This window comes from Engraulis encrasicolus, chromosome 8 (assembly GCF_034702125.1).
Source record: "Engraulis encrasicolus isolate BLACKSEA-1 chromosome 8, IST_EnEncr_1.0, whole genome shotgun sequence".
NCBI lineage: Eukaryota > Metazoa > Chordata > Actinopteri > Clupeiformes > Engraulidae > Engraulis > Engraulis encrasicolus.
Window position 1 is genome coordinate 45,862,830 of NC_085864.1, and position 23,361 is coordinate 45,886,190.

The following is a 23,361-nucleotide window of genomic DNA, read 5'->3' on the forward strand; positions in this document are numbered from 1 at the left end:
ATGACCTACCTAGGCCCTGAACACATTGAATATATGCTAGAACAGGGGTCCCCCAAACCTTCCCATGACAACATCAAAAGCATCTTTGTAACATGACATAAACACGGATGAATGTATACTGTCTTACCCTCTAATTTAAAACTTTCTTAGTCTCTTTGTCTCTTATATTAGTGCCAGATTCATGCCAATGTGGCTCTGGGCTTCCACTGTGCCATGAAAAGGGCACACTACGTTTTATTTAAGGTCCTATGGCATGCAATTTTCACTTTCTGAGGTTCTTGAGCCCTAAATTAGTTTCCCCAGTGGTTTGAAATGGCCGACTGTGTTCTCCAAGCTGTGCTTGTGTTTCCTCACTGTTTGTCAACAGAGCGTCCTATGGACACACAGATCCGCTGTGCCCGAGATGTCGTCATGCTGTGGTTAGCAAATGAAAAATTCATCACGCCTTCCCTTGTCCACGCCCCCCCCCCCCCCAGTCCCCACCCACTACCTGGATTAGAACCCGCCCAACTCATTTGAACGGACTCAAAAAGTGCCAGCGGTACACCATTTCTTTCCATTCGAAAAACTCAAAACTGAGACTGACAACGCAATGGCTAAACGACTGCATCATGGCAAATGCAATGTGCCTGGGTGTTCAAACGAAGACAAGAGCCTGTTCTCACTCCCTTCTTCTCAGCCTTTGAAAACGCAGTGGCTTAATTTTATTTGCTCGAGAGGTGTGACGTCAAAGCTTATACCCAAGAATGTCAATCTTTGCGCAAAACATTTCTCGGAGGACTGTTTTCACAATTTGGGACAATATAGAGCTGGTTTCGCCCAAAACCTGAAGCTGAAGTCTGGATCGATACCTACTCTTGATGGTCTATCAGCTAATGAACAAGTAAGTCATAATAAGCTGACAGTCGCTTTATGGTGCCAGTGTTAGCTGACTAGCCTGCATTAGCCATGAAGGCTACGCTGCTACAAAACCAATAGCCATATTCTGTTAAACTGGTTTAATTTGGAAAATCAACAGTAAAACACGACGGTAGTCTTTTGACCAAGTACCTTACCTGTTCATAAAGTTTGAGTTTACTGATACACCCCTAGGTATTGTCAAGTCAAGTAGCGACATTGACTGCAGCACGAATGTGTGCACGGCACGGCATCACTACCACTAATGTTAAAACTACATGCAGATTGTGAAATAGGCCCAACTGAAACAGTAATCATAATCTTATGCTGTGCATTTGTCCTTTAGTGTGTCAAATCCATAAGCGTTTGTCTAAAACAGCCTGGCATGTTAGGTAGGTGTGATGAGGCGTTGATCTATACATTTGCCTCTGTGAGGGACAAAAGAATGGGTCCTCCCACTCTGCTGTAGGCATTTGATGGGTGCTAATTTGATGGACCATTACTCTGCCTGTCTATGGGGGGGACAGGGTTTCAGCATGTTGTGCATTGTTTTATTGGCAAGAAAAAGGAGTTGCACACAGGAGCTTGATGCTATCAGTGAAACTGTTTTAAAAGCCGAAAATAAAGAGAAGCCAAAACAAAAAAATGGGTTATCAAATGTGTGCATTGTGTATTTGCATATCTCAATTAGTGTCACTGCTTTGTCTTCACAGGCCAGCTCATCAAGTGTTTTCGCTCAGACATCTCAGACCAGGGATTCCGCCTGCCAGACTGACCCTATTCGACTTGTTTTCACTGGTGGAGCAGCCACGGGCTGCTCTGGAGGACCAAAAGGTGAATGAATTAATGAATGAATGAATGAATAAGTTACACCTTTATTGCCCTGAAGGGAATTTGTCTTGTGTTTTGGGAGTACAATTTGGACAGACAATTACAATAGTAAGTTACACAATGACAAGACTAGACTAAAAAGACAACATTAGATTAAAATCCTACATACAATTAATGTATTACAGTTATTCTGTCTGAACTTAACTTTGTTAAAAGTTGTAGGCTTCTAGGCACAAAAGATGTTAACGCTCTATTTGTCTTCACTCATTTTAGCCTGATTACTTGTGTATGTTGTTTGACCTTTGGTGCCTGGAGACACATATACCAGCATGTGTCCAGGCTTTTGAGATTTTAGCTTTTTTAAAAATAAAAATGTGGGTATGTTATAGCTGAATGAACACGTTCTAATGCAAGATGAGTGTCTTGGAGTTCAAAATGCAAATTATTTCATGTTTTTGTGTGCATCAGAGGCTGAGATATCTAGGTTTTTATAGGCTGAGGGCAGCTTTCCCAACAAGGGCATAGGCATTCAGCAGTCGTTTTGCAGGTGCTTTAGGCATCAATGGGTTTAAGAAGGGTAACCTGTATCTAAGGCCAGAGGGTAGGGTGCTAACGGTGTTCTCACCTACAGAGGGCTTGGTGCGAAAGGGGGCCGGTTACTCAGTACTAACTGCAGTGTTTTTCCCAGCACTTTATTGCTAAAGCGACCACCTTGACAAAAAACACCCACCACCTTGACTAGGCCCCTGAAAAGATCGAGATTTCATGTTGTTAATGTAATTTCTAAAGGCGCTGCTTAGTCAAAAAGATACACTTTAAACCAGTGCTTAATTTGTCAAGTGGGAGGTCCCGGAGCACAGAGGATGGGTGGCTCCCCCAGGAGGGAGGGTCTGTGATGTCTTTCCCTGAGGTTCCATCCAAGGTTCCGGAGCTCTCATCTGAGGTTCCGGAGCTAGCTCCCCCTTGCTCCCCCTCAAATTAAGCACTGCTTTAAACGCCCCACCACCTTGACTAACAAAAATTCTGGGGGAAACACTGTACTGGAGTACTTGGTGTAGTTTCAGAACGGGTATTTCTCTTTTCCTTCATATGGTGTTTCATTAGACTTTCCTCACTAAAAGTCTAAAATGATCTTTCCATCTCAGCTATCCAGGGAAGCTTCTGTATGCGTGACTGGGAGGATGGGACATCATCATCATCCCACGCGGACCCTTCGTTTCTGTCGTCAACAGCTGTGCAGAGACCGGCAAAAAGACCTCGACTAGAGCTGGAGGAAGAGCTGGATGGTCCATTTGAGGGTACAAGCTCTGAGCTGACAGCGAGTGTTTCAATGGAACAGGATTCCACACGTGAGCCTGCCAACTATACACCAACTACTCCGGAGTCTACAGCACGGGCGTAAGTTACTCTGCATAAATCATTACATTACATTACATTACATTTCACTTAGCTCACGCTTTCATTTAATCAAAGCGACTTACAACTATTATTTTTCAGGGTATTGGTTACAGTCCCTGGAGCAATGTGGGGTTCGGCGCCTTGCTCAAGGGCACTTCAGCCATGGATGGAGGTCTAGAGAGGTCAGGGGGGATTTGAACCGGCAACCTCTAGATTGAAAGACCAACTCTCTAACCACTATGCCACGGCTGCCCTAAATCAATGTACTATACATTCTCAAAAGAGAAGTTGTTAGCCTGTTAGCAACTTCGGTAGTTGCCAATGGGAAAATGCATTGAAAAGAGCAAAGTAGCTACTGTAGTTATCAACTTTGGTTTTGAGAAATTCACCCCAGATCAAGTTTTTGAGCAACATGTCTAAGCGCTTACTATTCATGGCATGACGTTTTACAATTTAGAGCTATTAGCTGGACATGCATGACTTGAATTGATATCCATAACTATACAACTTGGTTGTTTTAAATTTTTGACTAGTAATGTACTACATACTGTATGACTATCACTGTCCAAGTGCCATCTTACATGTGTAATTTAAGTGAGCCTCATGTTTACAGCATTGCATATTTTTTAGAATTGTTTATGTGCTGCTTATACATTATCAAACCATTGCCAAAGATTGATCGTCAGGTGTAATTAAGATTACGTCTTCCTTTTTTTGTGGTTTCGAATAGGGAAGTTCCAGGCTCTTCCAGCCACCGGGAAAACAAGTTCATAGTGTACGAGAGCTGCATCATGGAGTTGTTCCAGAAATGTCCACTCTGCACACGGCCATGTGATGTCAGGAGCCAGCGGCTGGGGACGTTCTTATCTGTCAATCAGCAGTGCTCACATTGTTCACACACGAGACGGTGGAATAGCCAGCCTATCCTTGGGAGCACACCTGCCGGCAATCTACAGCTTTCTGCTGCCATGTACCTAAGTGGAGCATCCTTCATTCTAATCGAAAAGGTAAATTATGTACTGAATAAGGGCCTTCGCACATCGACTCTGACAAAGTGCTTAGCAGCACTGCTCTGCCAAAGTTTGATTCCAATCTTTTCAATAGAACCCCACACACCAGCGCTGATGTCCGTGGACATCGGCTGGCAATTAGGGATGAGTTCTATTTTGTTGGAGCCACCCATTGATTATCCATGCTCTGCTGGGGTGAAATTGTGTGCGGGGGTCGGAATTGTGTCGGAAGCAAAAGTGCTCCGCAGGGCTGTTGGAACCGGTGTGCGGCGGGCCTAACAGCGCTTACTATACTAGGACTGCATTTTACTTCAAATCATTTCATTTTCATTGAGTCGTATGACAACCTTTCTACTGATCTCCCATTACTAACAGGTCTTCAAAGCATTGAAGCTGCCGCTGTTTGGCTATGAAACATTTCGCCGTCTTGCCAGGGCGTTCATCGAACCGGCAATTCTTCACCACTGGAAAGTGACGCAGGACATCACTCTACAGCGGCTTACCCAGGAGGGCAAAGTCATCCTCGGCGGTGACATGAGGGCAGACTCTCCAGGTACACACCTCACACAACCTTTGTATCACATCACATCACTTCGCATCCGTCTCCCATCAGATACACTGGCTTCCTGTTCAGTCTCGCATGAAGTTCAAAACCCTCCAGATTGTTTACAAAGCCCAGAGCCAACAGTTGAAACCCTACCTCTGCACCCTAACTTACCCACCCACTCTCTGCGCTCCTCTGACACACCCCTTCTGTCCGCCTCTTCCATGAATATCTCATCCCATTGATGCTCTCTGCAGTACTACTATTGTAACATTTTAGTTGTATGGTGACCTTGGGTGTTGTGTAATGCACTCCAAATAATATATAGTATTATTATCCTTAAGTTTTGATACTTAACTCTAGTGATGTACACAGGAATACGATAATGGTTAATGCTTGAGGTGAAAAGGAGTGACAAGAAAATATTGAATATGTTGACTGGTGATTAATAATGTATCTTTTGATCAAAACAGTTCCCTCTGCAAAGTATGGGAGTTACGCTATGATGGATCTACGCACTAACACCATTGTGGACATTCAGTTGGTTCAAGTGAGTGCGTTTTTTTTAATTTCCTTCAGTGGTCGTTTTAGTTTCCAAATCAAAGCCTGTGCAGTTTGTATGATTTGTTGTATTTCACATGTTCACAGAGCAATGAGGTTGGTCGAAGCAATTGCATGGAGAAGGAGGGCCTGAGTAGGAGTCTGACATTTCTGGAGGCGCGTGGAATTAACATCGACAGCATTGTCACAGGTCGTCATCCACAAGTACAGGAGTTCCTGAGGGAGAGAAACGTTAACCATTACTTTGATGTCAGGCACTTTACAAAAGGTATATAGTCATGGGTTTACCCCCGCCTTTCCCTTTTGAATTCTCTGTAATTCTTTTGGTGAGAATGACCATATAAATGTTTTCTGCATCAAGTTTTAGTCTGTGTTTTACCTGAATGCATTATAACAACAGAGTAAGTTTTTGTAGTTTATCTGAGGGCAGTTTATTTCTCCTTTTCTGCAGATTTCTCCAAGAAGCTGGAAGCCATTAGTAAGCAGAGAGACTGTGGAAAGTTGAAGAAATGGATGAAGTGCTTGAACAACCACGTTCACTTCACTGCCTCTGGCTCCACCTCGGGGGCAGAGAGAGCTGCTAAGTGGACCGCAATGCTGAACCATGTCCAAGACATCCACACCCACGAGGATCCACTTTATCCTGCGTGTGAGCATGCAGTCCGCAAGACAAGAGATCCCGCGAAGTGGCTCCAACCAGGTATTTTCAGGGTTCCCACTGGTGCTTGAATTCTTTGAAAATGCTTGAATTTCAATTTAAGTGTTTTCAAGGTTGTGAAAATGGTTAAATGTTTAGTGAACTGCTTGAAAATGCTTGAAATTTGTGTCAAGTCATATGTAGTAAGCCAAATAATAGAAATAAATTGTTCAGGTACATCAAAAATCTGAGGGAGTGAGATGTCAGATGGGATTTGCCATTCGACACCCTAAAATTGATTAGAATGCAGGAAATTGCATCATAAAACCACAGCATTTTCTGGGGGCGGACTCCCACACCTGCTTCCCGCGACCTATTTAAAGGTGCCGGAAAACTGAAACTTTGGTGCTTGAAGGTGCTTGAATTTGTTCATGAAAAAGGTGTGGGAACCCTGTATGTAGTCCACTTGGCTAAACAGGCTACAGGTCAAAACAGTAAAGTAATAATACAAATGTATCAAGGTATGGTGTAGTCATTTTTTGGAATCATACATTTCAACACTATGACAGTCTTCATGAGGAAATACTGTAAATGGCATTTAAATGCCTGGGTGTCTGTTCCTGCATTTGGAAAGGAAACTATTACTCGTGGAATGGGGGAGAACATTTTTTATGACTGCATCTTATACTATATATAACAGTCATGGGTGAGCGGTGGGCAGTCATGGGTGAGCGGTTAGGGCGTCTTGCATCCCAGAGGTTGCCGGTTCGACGGTTGCCTGTTCGACTCCCGACCTGCCAGGTTGGCGGGGGGAGTAATCAACCAGTGCTCTCCCCCATCCTCCTCCATGACTGAGGTACCCTGAGCATGGTACCGTCCCACCGCACTGCTCCCCATGGGGCGCCACTGAGGGCTGCCCCCTGGCACGGGTGAGGCATAAATGCAATTTCGTTGTGTGCAGTGTGCAGTGTTCACTTGTGTGCTGTGGAGTGCTGTGTCACACTGACAATGGGAGTTGGAGTTTCCCAATGGGCTTTCACTTTTTTCACTTTTAACATGGGGTTTACTATGTGTTTCCATGCCATTTCTGTATCCTGGCCAACCACAGACAGAGCTTGTGCCCTAAAGACTTTCCCATTTTTGTTATTGGCTATATTTTGAGAAAGTGATTGGGGAATGGTGTAAAGTTTTTTTTCCTAATGACTTTTCAATTCTTGACTACAGAAACTCCAGTCTTTGAAAAGTTGAAGATGGCAATGACCAAAACAAGAACACTGAATGACGTGGCAAAGCTCAGCCCCCAGCCCCAAACCTCGACGTTGGAGGCTTTCCATTCTGTCATCCCCCGATTTGCCCCGAAGAATGTTGTCTTTCCCTATGTTGGGATGCTGTGCAGGTGAGTTGTTTGACCTTGTAGTTCTCAAAAAATCTTGTAACCTGAAATGTCATTATTGAGCCGGCTTTCTCCAGCACTATAAGGCACAAAACACTTAATACCTTGACCAGGTCCCCTGAAAAGATGATGTCTTGTGAATGTAATTTATGTCATTGATGTACCAATTATTGTTAACTTCTAGGGTTTTCAGATCATAGTTCCTATGAAATTTCACAATATGTGATTTTTTTTCCCCTAAATGCTTTATACCTACTTTCAAAAATGTTTTGGTTCATAGTGAAAGTCAATGGATCCGTGTAGCATGCTACAATGCTACACGGATCCATTGACTTTCACTAGCTTAGCGACATATTCCCTCTTAACTTGTCTTAAAGCAAGACAACACTTAGCATGAAAAATAAGACACTTTACCACCTTTTATAAACCCCAGCCAATGATTTTAGTTACTTACTACGACTGTATTAAGCCCCAAAATAGCGGCATACCCCTTTAAATCCATTATGGATATCTCAGCTTATATCACTATATCACTATAATGTCACTTTTCCTTATGCCGTCTTGGAATCAGATTTAAAACAAAATTATGACTATGGCTTTTATTGCATTTTGGAAAAGTGCTCTTCATACAGTATCCTTTCCCATGATGATGCATGTGTCTCGACCAGCTAACCCCCACCACCATGACCAATGCACTTTTTGTGGGAAACTCTGTTTACACATTGTGTCTTGTACTTTCAGGCTATACTTGGCGGCTATCCACTTTAATGAAAACGCGAACCGACCGCAGGCCCAGACAGCAGACGGTGTACCTCTCTTCAAAATCTCCCTCCCCAAGTCCAAGAAAGGAGAGTGCAGAGTCAAATGTCAGAAGATTCGGCTAACCTTTGGTAAGACCTCAAAAGTTCAAGAATTAAAGTACTACTACTTTTGCCTTCATCAAATGTACTGAGGTCAATTTCAACAATAAGAAAAATGTGAGAAATAGAAATCTAAACAAACCTTAATATATTGAACACATTTAAAATATATAGAAATATAAACAATGGAATATACACATGTTATGCTTTTGTGTGTAATGTTGTGTATGTATCTATGTTCTGTGTCAAAAAAGGCTATTTGGATGTCCTGATGGACCTAATTTTTGACAAGGTCTTTGTGAACCCTGCGCCGTACACCGATGCAATGCTGGCCATCCGTGTCCCAGAAGACCTGTCGGCGCAGTTCAACAAGCCAGACAAGGAGGAGGTCATTGCCAGCTTCGTGTCAAGGTTCACACGAGAGGCAGTCTAAACCCGGTGTAGTGTCCTTCGTCATCTGGGTACTATGCATGGATACGGAGGACCACACAAGCAAGAATAAGGACTCTGATTCTGTGACCCAAAAGGCCCCAGCACCACGACTCAAATTTCCTGTAGGCCAAATTCATGAAGTGAGAAGTCTGCACACTTAAAATCCCTTTTGTTGTATTTTATTATTTCATGGCAGGATTACGTTTCGACCTCAACAGTCTTCATCAAATTCTCCGAAACGTAATCCTGCCATGAAATAATGAAATACAACAAAAGGGATTTTAAGTGTGCGGAAAACTACAGTTGGCCTCCGCCCTGCACCTTTTCCTGGCATGTGCACAATCTTCTCCTTCAACCAAATTCATGAAGTGCCTGGAAGAAAAGATAGAAAAATGACACTTGCAGAAAATGTTGTTGTTCTTTTTTTTTGCTATGCCTATGTTGTACATATTTCCACATTCCTATGTTTCGATGCATTATTCTTGATTGTGTTATCTTGTAAATAAATCAAACACTGTTCAAACATGACCCAAAGGTGTACTGACTTTTTCCTCCCCCTAAGAAGCATGCCACACCTCACAATGCAACAAATTACTATTTATTGTTATTAATTACTGAGTCGTCTTGTTTATATCTATACCTAAAATACCATAAATTGACGATTTTAAGTTGTGATAGGCGCAGGATTCAGTAGAAATTTCTGCATAAAAAGAAGACAATCCGCACACTTCAGGTCTATTTTTGTGCAAAGAAGCTTTACTTGACTTGCAAGCTTTCGGTCCTTAGACTTTGCCATTGAACTCCATGCATTTTGAACCCTGCTAGTCTCCTACATGGGCGTGGCAGCTACATGATGGCAGCCTAGTTAGAACCCTACCTGGTGTTGAGGTGAATGAAAGAGTATACCTGATGATGATCTAGGACTGAAATGTCGTGAAATAAAGAAAAACAGAGAAATGGTCAGTGTGCGGGAGTTTTTTCAAATTGTCTGCAGAGTGACCCATGGGCCATCTCCGACGACGCACCTGCCAGCTGAGGTGTGCTGAAAAAATCCAAGTTTAGCTTAGAATCATTCATCGTATTGATTCTGGAAGAAACATGTTATGAGCCATGGCTTCCTCATCAATCATCTCTAGTATAATCAAAGATGGTGAATATGATAGAGACCAAGAAATATCAAAACATGCATCAACAAAAGGAGAGTACTCAAGTACGGTCTCTGAAGGGGGCGTGGTCATCTCCTACTTTTTCTTCCTACTTCTTTACTATTTTACAGGGGCACATGCCTGGGGATTGATTTGCTGTGCCCCGGCTATGAGTTTCACAAAAAAACTTTGGAATTTAGCTCAAGTTTAGCATATGGAGTAATCTACAGAAAGCATTTTAAAGAGAAATAACTGCATAAAAAGGAGACAATCCGCACACTTCAGGTCTTTTTTTTTTGCAAAGAAGCTTTACATGAAGACCTGATGTATGCGGATTGTCTACTTTCTATACAGAAATTTCAACTGAATCCTGCACCTTCTAAACAGATGAGCGATGGCCTATCACAGCTTTAGTTAAAATAGATAACTGCAAAAGCAAGGGAGGACTGGAGTCCACATATTAGAATGTACCCCTGTGTGAAAAAATGAAAACCCAACTGGGAAACTCCAACTCCCGTTGTCATTGTGACACAGCAATCCACAGCACACAAGTGAAAACTGCACACGACAAAATTGCATTCATGCCTCACCTGTGCAAGGAGGCAGCCCTCAATGGTGCCCCTAGGGAGCAGTGGGGTGTGACAGTACCATGCTCAAGGTACCTCAGTCATGGAGGAGGATGGGAGAAAGCACTGGTTAATTAATCTTCACACCAACCTGGCGGGTTAGGAGTTGAACCGGCAACCTTTGGGCTACAAGTCTGACGCCCTAACCGCTTACCCATGACTGCCGTGTGTGTGTGCGTGCGTGCGTGCGAAGGGAGGATGAGAACACCTTCAAGATCCTGTTGGCAACTGATATCCACCTGGGCTTCCTGGAGAAAGACCCAATCAGAGGGGACGACACCTTCAACACCTTCAATGAGATCATGAGCTACGCCCAACAACACCAGGTACGCACGCACGCACACACACATATACACATTACGCACACACACACACACACACACACACACACACACGCGCGCGCACACACACACACACACACACACACACACGCTCCCTCTCACACACACACACACACACACACACACACGCTCCCTCTCACACACACATACACACACACATATGCACACACATATGCCAACAATAAACAACCATCACCACCACCAAATCAAATATGTGTATTAACCCTTTCATGACTGAATGGGATATTAGCACTTTATAATAACCTTCCGTTATAAATGGTAAGCTAAATTGTTTATTTGCATCAATAATAGCTTAGCTTTCACTTAGCTACTAAAAAACATCATTGACCCGTTTCTAGAGAGAGATCTGCTTCATGAGAATAAGCTGTGAGCTGTGTGTGTGTGTGTGTGTGTGTGTGTGTGTAGGTGGATTACTGGGGGGAGATCTGTTCCATGAGCATAAGCTGTGTGTGTGTGTGTGTGTGTGTGTGTGTGTGTGTGTGTGTGTGTGTGTGTGTGTGTGTGTAGGTGGATTTCGTGTTGCTAGGTGGAGATCTGTTCCATGAGAATAAGCTGTGTGTGTGTGTGTGTGTGTGTGTGTGTGTGTGTGTGTGTGGGTGTGTGGTTGTGTGGTTGTGTAGGTGGACTTGGTGTTGTTGGGGGGAGATCTGTTCCATGAGAATAAGCTGTGTGTGTGTGTGTGTGTGTGTGTGTGTGTGTGTGTGTGTGTGTGTGTGTGTGTGTGTGTGTGTGTGTGTGTGTGTGTGTGTGTGTGTATAGGTGGACTTGGTGTTGTTGGGGGGAGATCTGTTCCATGAGAATAAGCCTTCACGCAAGTCCCTTCACTGCTGCATGGAGACGCTGAGGAGATACTGCATGGGTGACCAGCCAATCGGGTTCCAGATCCTCAGCGACCAGGCCGTCAACTTTGGAAACAGCAAGTAAGAGAGGAAACAAGTGTCATGCACTATTCAAGTTAAAGAGTTTTATTGTCATTGTCAAAAACGGCAACGAAATTGTTATACTAATACTTAGTAGCAGCAGGTTTTCAAGTAAACTGCACAAGAGGAAAAAGTGACACCAGTGCTTGACCCCCACTCCCACCCCCCCCCCCCCAATCCCACTTAAAGCGCAACAAAGATGTTTAAGTGCCATAATGCTTGAGGGAATGCCATGTGATTGGTTGATTAGAAATTTGCGTCAATGAGCAGGTAGACAGATACGGTATGCCTAATAAAGTAGACGGTGACTGAATGTTGTTTTTTGGTGTGTGTGTGTGTGTGTGTGTGTGTGTGTGTGTGTGTGTGTGTACCTGTGTGTACTTCCTCGTCGATGTGTTCTGCCATGGGTTCAACTGCTCGTGTGTGTGCGTGTGCGTGTCCGTGTGTGTGTGTGTGTGTGTGTGTGTGCGTTGCAGGTTTCCCTGGGTGAACTATCAGGATGAGAACCTCAACATCTCCATCCCCGTCTTCAGCGTTCACGGAAACCATGACGACCCTACAGGGGTAAGAGATGGATGGGGGTCCAGTCCAGTGCTGCATTGGTCAGACTAAAGCCCGGCTCAAACTAGGAGGCGTTTTGAAGAAATCCAAGGCACTCTCCGTCTTCATTAGAAAGCTTTTTCATTTAACTGAGCTAGTTCATAGTAGAAGTACAAATGAAAATTGGCAACATGTTTCGGGCTGCAATGGCCTTCATCAGGGCTTTTTCTGTTTCTTCAGGCCTGGCTTGGTATGCTTTTTTAATTAGCAATAGCAATGCAGAACCCGAGCATCACATACCTGTGTGTGTTTCTGTGTGTGTTTGTGTGTTTGTGTGTGTGTGTGTGTGTGTGTGTGTGTGTGTGTGTGTTTGTGTGTGTGTGTGTGTGTGTGTGTGTGTTTGTGTGTGTGTGTGTGTGTGTGTGTGTGTGTGTGGTGTGTGTGTGTGTGTGTGTGTGTGTGTGTTTGTGTGTGTGTGTGTGTGTTTGTGTGTGTGTGTGTTTTATAGGTGGATGGCCTGTGTGCTCTTGACGTGTTGAGCGTCGCTGGGCTAGTGAATCACTTTGGGCGGAGTCAGTCTGTGGAGCGAATCGAGATCAGCCCCGTGCTGCTGCAGAAGGGCTCCACCCGCATCGCTCTCTACGGCATCGGTGAGTTATTCAGCCAATCCTGTCACTCTGTTGATTATCGGTGAGTTATTCAGCCAATCCTGTCTCTCTGTTGATTATCGGTGAGTTATTCAGCCAATCCCATCGCTCTAAATCATATTCATCAGAGATGCAGTTGCATCCTCAACACCCAATGTGGCCTACAGTAATAAGCAAACTGGAATTGGTCAATATCGGACCGAGTCCTGTTTGAAATATAACTTTTTTATGACCAGGTGGTCAGAGCAATAGGCCTGAATTCATTCTGGACTTTGGGACAATATGCAACAGTGTTTGTGTGTGTGTGTGTGTGTGTGTGTGCGCGTGTGGATGCATGCATGCAGGGTCCATTCCTGATGAGCGTCTCTACAGGATGTTCCTAAGCAACCAGGTGTGCATGCTGCGGCCAAGAGAGGACGAGGGCCAGTGGTTCAACATGTTTGTCATCCACCAGAACCGGTACACACAGACACGCACACACACACACGCAAACACACACACGCAAACACACACACACACACGCACACGCACACGCACACGCACACACACACAAATGTCATCAATAAAACGAGGGTTATGTATATAACCACGGTTCTATGAGTTCCGGATGACCGCCAGAGGCGGTGCTTTCAGCACTGAATATTCATCTTACGGATCAAGCAGGTCGAGAATTAATATCAACAAAGTAACACGTGACCTGGGTGACGTCACCCGGTGACCCTGCGTCAGGGGTCAAAACACCGGTGAACCCAGGAAGTGACTTCTTGGCAAATCTTCTCGAACACACTCCGAGTGACTGCCAAGCTCTGGCGGTCATCCGGAACTCATAGAACCGTGGTTATATACAGTCCCAAGAAAAAGTTTGTACACCCTTTGAAATTTCTTACATTTCTGTCAAAATTGATCATGAAACATGGTCTGATCTTCCCGGAAATCTCAAGAAGGAACAATCAGAGTCTGCTTTAATTAATTCCACCCAAACATTTACATGTTATCATATTTTTATTGGTCATAAGGCCATAACATTCACAGGAGAGCAGGGCATAAGTAAGTACACCCTTGCATTAAGTAGGTTTTAACCCTCAGTTAGTTGCAATATCATCAACCAGACTTGTCCTGTAGTTGCAGATCAGATTAACAAAACAATCTGTTTGTATCTTTTCTCCCTCTTCTTTAAAGAACTGCCTCTCATCAGCAAGGTTTGTGGGATGTCTGGAGTGCATAGCTTTCTTGACTTCATGTCATATAATCTCAATTGTTTTTTGTCAGGGCTTTGACTGGGCTATTTCAGAATGTGTATTTCATTATTATGAAGCCATTCTAAAGTCGATTTGCTTCTAAAGTATGGGTTGTTGTCACATTTCAGGACCCATACTCTTGTGTGCTTCAACAGTGTGACAGACTTCCTCACGTTTTTTTTTCTGTAAAATATCACAATAAACTTGAGTTCATTGCTCCACTGATAATAGCAAACTGTCAAGGGCCTGAGGCAGCAAGGTAGCCGCATATAATGATGCTCCCGCCACCATACTCAGAAGAGGAGATGTAACCAAGAATAGCTTAAAATGGGATTCATTCTGCCAATCTAAAATTAATGAGGTTTCTGTCCAAAAAAATATTGCTGCACCTTTGAGGATTGCGAAAAAGCATTTATATGCTTCATAGAATTACTGCAAAATATTCTGTAGACCAACGTTGAAACCAAAGTTGAATTGTTCAGGGGAACACACAATGTCATGTTTGGAGGAGAACTGGAGAACCACACCTTCACAAAAACATCATCTCCACCTTTGAGTATTATATGCGGCTACCTTGCTGCCTCAGGCCCTTTTCAGTTTGCTATAATCAGTGGAACAATGAACTCAGAAGTTTATCGAGATATTTTACAGAAAAAAGTGAGGTAGTCTGTCACACAGTTGAAGCACACAAGAGGATAGGTGCTGAAATGTGACAACAACCCATACTTTAGAAGCAAATCGACTTTAGAATGGCTTCATAATAATGAAATACACATTCTGGAATAGCCCAGTCAAAGCCCTGACAAAAAACAATTGAGATTATATGGCATCAAGTCAAGATTGCTATGCACTCCAGACATCCCACAAACCTTGCTGACGAGAGGCAGTTTTCTAAAGAAGAGGGAGACCAGATACATCCAGATTGTTTTGTTAATCTGATCTGCAACTACAGGAAACATCTGGTTGAGGTTATTGCGACTAACTTAGGGTTAAAACCTATTGAATGCAAGGGTGTACTTACTTATGCCTTGCTGTCCTGTGAATGTTTACATCTTATGGCCAATGAAAATATGAAAACTTGTAAATGTTTGGGTTGAATTAGTTAAAGCAGACTCTGGTTGTTCCTTCTTGTGATTTCCGGGAATATCAGACCATGTTTTATGACCAATTTTGACAGAAAGGTAAGAAATTTCAAAGGGTGTACAAACTTTTTCCTGGGACTGTACATAACCCTCGTTCTATTTCGTTCCTTCTGACCACCAGAGGCGGTGCTTTCAGCACTGGATGACTAATACCAACAAAGTCATGAGGAGTGCCTACCCGTCGTCAGTACTACTGAGACGGGCCTGAAGCCACCGCCAGCACCACAGTAACATGTGGGGCAACATCAAGAAAACCAGGCAATGGTGCAGCCTGATGCCGAGGAGGCCGTGCTGCATATGTCCTTGCACGTACCAACGGCCACATGGAAGCCAGTGTAACCTGGCCCAAAGGATCCACAAGCTCCCTGAGTGAGAACCACAGGGGGCAGCAAGTAAGCAGTTAGCATAGCAGTTGACGGGGACACCTGTGCCACCCCGTAGCGGTACCATACCACCCGGTGCCACAAACGGGAGGAGCCACAATGGAAGAGGCGAACCACGGAAAAGGTCAACAACAGGGCACTGGACGCCCATAAGGAAGTTGCTCCCATGCCCATGAAAACAGGCCCCTGAAAACAGCTGCTGCAACAGGCCCAGAGAGGGCAAGGACCCAAGGCGGCATACATGGCACATGACAGATGAGCCGCCCGCTCCACACAAGACCGCAAGACCGGCCAGAGAGCGTCTGAGGGCAATCAGGATGGCCAATCCCCACATTCATCCAAGGTACGGCCATCATCAGGGGGCCCACAGGTCGCAGGCAGTGTCGGACTGCCACCGCAGACCAAGCGTCCAGGGCAGCAGCAGTGGGCACGACCGCACCGCGCAATGGCAGCAGCAGTGGGCATGACTTCACGGCGCAAGGGCAGAGCGGAACAGACGTGAGTTCCATCTCCAGGGTCGTAGGCGGACATGGTAGCCAGACACAATGTAGAGCGGTCAGCGACAGTAGGACCTGGTGTCATAACGGCACATCCAACCCAAAGAGGCCTCAGCAAGCGGAGGCCAAGAGGGATAACGCGGGATGCCGAGGTCGGCATGCCCAACACCTGGAAGGAGCGGAGAGCAAGGAAGGAGAGCCTCCACTTCCAATGCCCGCAAGTACGCTGGTCATAAGCAGAGACGACGCCTAGAAACACCAGGCCAGGGGTCTGCATGTCGAGAACAGGGCAAAGCGCACCAGGTCGAGAACAACAGCGTGAGCGAAACAAAACCACATGCAGCATCGGCCGCACGGTCGGGGCAACAGAATAGCCGCATCGTGGCTTGCCCAAAGCGGACGGACCAAAGGGACATATGGGGGCCGCAGGAAGAGAGCAGACGGCCTCCAGCAAGGCCCCGACAAGGGTGCCGCGCAAGCCATACCAATCATCGTACCACGGCCATGGTCTGTGTGACTCAGCCCCGGCACTCAGGCCAGACAGGCGAATGCCAGCAAACAGGAGTCAAAGATAACTCACAGGGGGCGCCCCAAAGCGGTCCATGGGGGCCGAGAGAAGGCCAACAAGACATGGGACATCGAAAACCCAATGCACGTTGTACGCAATGCTGCATCATAGTCCTCGCTGATGAGCTCATCTGCGACGTGTCCAAGTGACCAGGGCAGTGTGCCTCGCCAGTCCAACGCTCTGACCGGCGAGGCAAGGAGGGCGGCAAGATGTGGTTCAATACCCGGCAAGGCCATAGATGGAGGCCTCCAGCAGCCCGGCCAATGCGTGATCGCCGACCCATCGTGCAGTGTCACAGTCAGCCAAACACCAGTAAAGGCCACATAGGGGCCATCGGCATAGACAGGCGGGACAGGCAGGGTAACCAGTAGCAGGTACAGCAAAACAGTCCAAGCGGGCCCAGCGGGAAAGGGGCGCAAGACGACACAGGACGCAGACGCCCATGACAAGTCAACTGTGATGCCCCTGCAGTAGACGGCAGAGCATGAAGCTGAACCAGCCAGACACAGAATCCAGTCGTAGGGGCGTGTACGCCTACCGGTGCCCAGAGCACTCATGTGAGACCATCCATAGCGAGGCCAACAGAGCGAACAGTCGTAAGCCACTGAAAACTCGAAGGGAGAGCCCGGAGTGGGGTCACTCCCTTACAGTAGGGAAATCTGGAGAGCAACAGGAGAAGGAGTGGTAACGCTCCAACATACCAGTAGCAGCCGCAGCTGCAGTGGTGCGGGCGCCAATGGCACTCGTTAGTAGCCTATGGCGAGTCCACGCATAGCCCAAGGGCTCAGGGGGACGACGTGCAGCAGTCGACCTACGCGCCACAGTCGAGGACAATGAAGGAAGCACCCGGGTCCTGTACCCAGGGCAGCAACGTCCACATACATGTGCCCCAGTCACAGAGGCGCAAGCCCAACGGCACACTCCGCGAGCCAAGGGACGAAAGTCACAGGCTCCACCAGGTCTGGAGTACGACGACATGCCAGACGTGTCGAGGGCCAAACCGCGTCAGTCCGGCAGCAAGTGCTCTCGCACGCAGACCTGAGCAGGCAGCCCAGGCCACATCTGTCAACCTCAGCCGCAGGCGCCTCAGCTCCAGGCAGGAGGGGCGACACCAGTCCCAGGGGCCTAGACGGCATCAGTCGGGCAGGCAGGCACACAGGGCGAGGACACCCCAGTGGTAGCCGAGAGGGAGGCCAGCAGTCGGACAGTCAGGGCCGACAGGCAAACAAGGCAATACACACAGCAGGGCGAAGACACCCCAGTGGTAGCCAATGCAAGCCAGTAACCAGGTGAGGCCAGAGCTCCAGGCCAACTGGTGAATACCACACAGAAGGGGCTGGGATATCCAACAGCAGCCAAAAAGAAATCCAGCAACCAGGCAAGACGAGGGCCCTGTGTCGGGAAGCAAACACTGCAACACACAGAAGGGAACAAACAAGCAATACATACCCCAGGCGAGGGCACCCGATAGTGGGCAAAAAGTAGGCAGCATGTAGGAGATGACACTACAATGTCCAGCAAATACTGCAAATATAAAACACGAGGGGCGAGGACGCCCCAAGTGTAGCCAACAGGAGCCAGCAGCCAGGCGGCAACACCAAGCTGACAAGCAAATAACATTGGACATTAACATTACATTGCAATGCAGTCGGTAGGCGCTGTACACCCAGCGACTCACAGTAGAGGACATACCAATAAGTATCAGTGTCCTCGAGTGTTTTGAAAGGCGCTTTTAAATAAAATGCATTATTATCAGTATTATTATTATTATTATAAGCACAGCCAATATCCTGGGCAGACAGGAGTAGCACAGTGATAGAAATGCAAGGCAAATATACACTTCTGGGGCGAAGACACCCCAGATGAAAACAGACAATAATCAAACAGTGAAGAAATAACACAACCGGGCAGGAATAACAACCGGGGTGAGCAGAGTGCAGCCAGAGAGAGTAGAGAGAGGCTGTATTGTAGATTGGATCTCTGGAGCAGCGTGACGCCAACGGTGCAAGGGCAAAGCGAACCACACTGGCCCGTGGAGCAACCGTACAGACAGGCTACACTGTACAAACAATGAAGCCGTAACGTAAATACAGGCACGCGAACACAAGTAACCGAGCTCGCGTCGAGTGTCACAACAATCGCCCAGTAATAGTAACATTCAGCGGCGAGAAACACCGCGAAAATAAATCGAAACAGTAAATGACAGTCCACTTACCCAAACGATGGCCAACATAGGCAGGCAGGCGTTAATACATAATCCCAACTCGAAAGCGCATCACGCCACGAGACCGCTCGTCAAATTCAGTTGCGGGAAACACCACTGAAGATAACGCGGTAGCAGTTAATACATGATCAGAAAACGGCCTACCTTCCACGGGAAAGGACAAGTTATTAGCCTCCAGTCGGCGAGAACAGTGCCTCGAGCCAGGGGCTAGGCAGGCTAGGTAGCCTAGCCAGCCCTCCTCCACCGAGCGGATAACACTCAGTCGAACACATCGTAAATGTGAAAGAGATACTCAAAGGAAAAAGCGACCAACGCCGTTTCATGGGGGGTGGAAAACCCACAGCCCCAACCCTATGGGTGCGAAACGAACAAAGCGTCAGGTCAATCCCAAAATCTCAAAACTCGACACCTGCAATCGAGAAGATGAAAGAAGTCACTTCCTGGGTTCACCGGTGTTTTGACCCCTGACGCAGGGTCACCGGGTGACGTCACCCAGGTCACGTGTTACTTTGTTGATATTAATTCTCGACCTGCTTGATCCGTAAGATGAATATTCAGTGCTGAAAGCACCGCCTCTGGCGGTCAGAAGGAACGAAATAGAACAAAACAATTTCCATATTTTGGACAGATATGCATTCTCTTCAATGTCCATGGCATAATTCCTTCAAATTTGGCCCTTGATTAATAAAGAGCACAAGTCTATCTACACAAAATGGAGGATGGCGCTTGCCGTTTTCCAGTGCTGTTGCGAATGGCTGACACCTCTTCAGTCTCATGTTCTACTTCTATGATTGTAACTCTGTGTGTCTGTGTTTGTGTGTGTGCGCACGTGCGTGTGTGCGCGCGTACGTGTGTCTGTGTGCGTATGTCTGTGTGTGTATGTGCGTGCGTGCGTGCATGCGTACCCGTGTGAGCGTGTGCGTTTGTGCTCGCGCGTATGTTTGTGCTCGCACCCGTAGGAGTAAGCAAGATGCGACGATCTACATTCCGGAGGCACCTCTTCAGTCTTATGTTCTACTTCCATGATTACAACTCTGTGTGTGTGTGTGTGTGTGTGTGTGTCATGGCGGCGGAGCAGAGCGCACGCCAGTTTGGACTCTGACTTAACTCCACACTAGGCCACATCACCCGTCGTAACTGCCGTCGTTAAAGTAGAGAATTCTCCCAACATGTTTCTGATCACGATACTTCTTGCTGTGTGTGTGTGTGTGTGTGTGTGTGTGTGTGTGTGTGTGTGTGTGTGTGTGTGTGTGTGTGTGTCTGTGTCTGCTTGCGCTTGCGCCCGTAGGAGTAAGCACGGTGCGACCAATTACATGCCGGAGGCCTTCCTGGATGACTATGTTCTTCTTCTATTATTGTGTGTGTGTGTGTGTGTGTGTGTGTGTGTGTGTGTGTGTGTGTGTGTGTGTGTGTGTGTGTGTGTGTGTGTGTGTGTGTGTGTGTGTGTGTGTGTGTGTGTGTGTGTCTGTTCGTGCCTGTAGGAGTAAGCACGGTGCGACCAACTACATTCCGGAGCCACCTCTTCAGTATTATGTTCTACTTCCACGATTATAACTGTGTGTGTACAACTACATCCCGGAGGCCTTCCTGGATGACTTATGTTCTACTTCTATGATTATTTGTGTGTGTGTCTGTGTGCGTGTGTGTTGTGTGTGTGCATGCGTGTGTGTTCGCTCCTGTGTGTGTGTGTGTGTGTGTGTGTGTGTGTGTGTGCATGTGTGTTCGCTCCTGCAGGAGTAAGCATGGTGCGACCAACTACATCCCGGAGGCCTTCCTGGATGACTATGTTCTTCTTCTATTATTGTGTGTGTGTGTGTGTGTGTGTGCGTGCATGCGTGTGCGCGCGCGCGCGCGTAGGAGTAAGCACGGTGCGACCAACTACATTCCGGAGCCACCTCTTCAGTATTATGTTCTACTTCCACGATTATAACTGTGTGTGTGTGTGTGTGTGTGTGTGTGTGTGTGTATCCCTGAATAGGCTTCAGGCCAGTATAACTTTTGCATTTATGTAGAAGACACATTATTGCTACTTTAATATTGTTTGGGGCGCTGTATTGTTTCTCAATAATTATTGGTCCTCCCAAATAAAATAATCAAAATGTGTATGCTCGCGCCCGTAGGAGTAAGCATGGTGCGACCAACTACATCCCGGAGGCCTTCCTGGATGACTTCCTGGACTTGGTGGTGTGGGGCCACGAGCACGAGAACCGCCTGGAACCAGAACGCAACGAGCAGCAGCTGTTCTACGTCACGCAGCCAGGAAGCAGCGTCGTGACATCACTGTCGCCGGGAGAAGCCGTACCCAAGTATGTGTACACTTCTTATTTTTTTAAAGATATTTTTAGGGGCCCTGTCGTGGCGTAACGGTAGGGCACTCGTCTACTATGCGGCTGAGCCAGGTTCGATTTCTGGCCCGGGTAGCTTTGCCGGCCCTTCCCCTTCTCTCTATCCCCACTCGCTTCCTGTCACCATCTTCACTATACCATCACAAATAAAGTCAAAAAGACCAGATATATACTGTATATATTTTTTATATATATTTTTTTTTTTCTTTAAAGGATAACATGTCTACCAACTGCACTCAACACGACAGCTGCATTAAAAAATATATTTGCATATTTTTCTGTGATTTTGTGCCTTTATTGATTGGAAAGTGTGTGTGTGTGTGTGTGTGTGAAGGTGTGTAGGTTTGCTGCGTGTGTGTGTGGCAGTGAGATGTTAATATGTGTGTGTGTGTGTGTGAAGGTGTGTAGGGCTGCTTCGTGTGAACGGCCGTAAGATGAAGCTCCAGAAGATTCCGCTGCAGACGTCTCGGCGTCTCTACATGCAGGACGTGTGTCTGTCCGAACTCACAGAACTCTTCACCCCACACACACCCAACGTCACACAGCGCACCATGGCCTACTGTCAAGAAAAGGTACACACACACACACACACACAAATACACACACACACACACACACACACACACACACACACACACACACACACACACACACACACACACACACACACACACACACACACACACACACACACACACTCTTTTATCGGCCTGGGCCCACGTTCTGTATTCACCTCACCTGGCTTCCATACTAGCAGCAAATATTGGTAACTAACCGTGTGTGTGCGTGTGCGTGTGCGTGTGCGTGCGTGTGCGTGTGCGTGTGTGTGTGTGTGTGTCCACTAGGTGGAGGAGATGCTGGATGAAGCGGAGCAGGAGCGGGTTGGGAATCCACAGATGCCAGAGAAACCCCTGATACGCCTACGGGTGAGTAGCAGGGCTTGACACTGGCACCTGCCAACCGGCAAATGCTGGTAAAACTTGCCTATGGCTAGTAATGCTTTCAAGCTTGCGTTGCGTTTTACTAGTTTTTTCAACATCGAGGATGCCGCCATCAAAGTATTTTCCACTTCGTCAATCCTTCCCTCTGCCTCGTCCAGTCTATTATTCGTTCGGCGCAGTTCTTGTTTAATCTCTGCAAGGTGTTGTTTATTATCTCTTCTAAAGTCCTTTAGCTCGTTCATTATACTTTGCAAGCTAGCTGCTCGCGCCCCTTCTTCTTCCTCCATGAATGGCGAGCTGCTTCGGCTATCCGACATTTCTGTAATTCTTTCCACGCCAATCTCACTACGTTGTGGTTTTTTGCTCTTTCTTGAACCCCTTCCTCTACTCATTTCCGAAAAACTTTACTTCAGCATCTCTTTGAATGTATCTGGGGTATTTTAATCAAAATCACCGGGGAGCTCTATGATTATGCAGCCATCCGAGATGTCGCCTGACCGGAAGTCCGGCTAGTAATGCTTTCAGTGTCACTAGGTAATTTGGCTGGCAGCTTCCTTGGTATGACATACGTATCATAGTAGCCTATATTCTGTTGTTTGCCCCTTGTGTATCATTTATTTGTATTTAAAGGGGTATGCCACTATTTTGGGGCTTAATACAGTTAAAATTGTTGGCTGGGGTTTATAAAGGTGGTTAAGTGTCATATTTTTCATGCAAGCCGTTGCCTTGCTTTAAGACAAGTTAAAAGAGGGAGCATGTCGCTAGTCAATACACGGATCCATTGACTCATTAGCTTAGCGACATGCTCCCTCTTTTAACTTGTCTTAAAGCAAGACAACGGCTTGCATGAAAAATAAGACACTTTACCACCTTTATAAACCCCAGCCAACGATTTTAACTGTATTAAGCCCCAAAATAGTGGCATACCCCTTTAAATACAAATAAATGATACACAAGGGGCAAACAACAGAATATAGGCTACTATGATACGTATATGAAGAATAGTCCCCCAAAAATTGTTGTGGCTAGGCTGACAGCTTGGAAACTCTGTTGTTTTCTCCATGGAGGCGGGGCCAGGAGGTGGGGCAAGGCCACAAGCACTATTGGAGGACGCAAGGTCACATATTGGAATGAACCCCAGGCGTTGGGCGACAAGCACAATGAGTGTGGCAACTAAGAAATGTCAGTGTTGGCAAAGCAGGGTCACGTAACTCTGTGTG

General features: G+C 46.4%; 2 protein-coding genes across 2 annotated transcripts in view; both read left to right on the forward strand.

Moving 5' to 3' along the window:
- mre11a (MRE11 homolog A, double strand break repair nuclease) overlaps positions 1-23,361 on the forward strand; it is a 36,046-nt gene that overhangs the window by 676 nt on the left and 12,009 nt on the right. The window contains exons 2-9 of the mRNA XM_063205858.1: positions 10,528-10,660; positions 11,456-11,616; positions 12,093-12,180; positions 12,665-12,806; positions 13,148-13,262; positions 20,976-21,161; positions 21,601-21,772; positions 22,046-22,126. Of these exons, the coding sequence (XP_063061928.1) occupies positions 10,528-10,660; positions 11,456-11,616; positions 12,093-12,180; positions 12,665-12,806; positions 13,148-13,262; positions 20,976-21,161; positions 21,601-21,772; positions 22,046-22,126 (1,078 nt within the window). The remainder of the gene's footprint in view (positions 1-10,527; positions 10,661-11,455; positions 11,617-12,092; positions 12,181-12,664; positions 12,807-13,147; positions 13,263-20,975; positions 21,162-21,600; positions 21,773-22,045; positions 22,127-23,361) is intronic.
- On the forward strand, positions 497-9,074 carry LOC134454691 (uncharacterized). Its single transcript, XM_063205857.1, has 11 exons — positions 497-883; positions 1,611-1,731; positions 2,874-3,126; positions 3,857-4,133; positions 4,512-4,689; positions 5,154-5,230; positions 5,329-5,509; positions 5,693-5,941; positions 7,103-7,274; positions 8,013-8,161; positions 8,386-9,074. Exons 1-11 carry the CDS (start codon positions 593-595, stop codon positions 8,562-8,564), a joined length of 2,127 nt encoding a protein of 708 aa, XP_063061927.1. The 5' UTR covers positions 497-592; the 3' UTR covers positions 8,565-9,074.

Coding starts and splice junctions, on each gene's coding strand:
- LOC134454691 (XM_063205857.1), top strand. CDS start 593: ATGGCTAAACGACTGCATCATGGCAAATGCAATGTGCCTGGGTGTTCA. Junction 4,134..4,511: donor CCTTCATTCTAATCGAAAAG/GTAAATTATGTA, acceptor CATTACTAACAG/GTCTTCAAAGCATTGAAGCT. Junction 5,231..5,328: donor TGGACATTCAGTTGGTTCAA/GTGAGTGCGTTT, acceptor ACATGTTCACAG/AGCAATGAGGTTGGTCGAAG.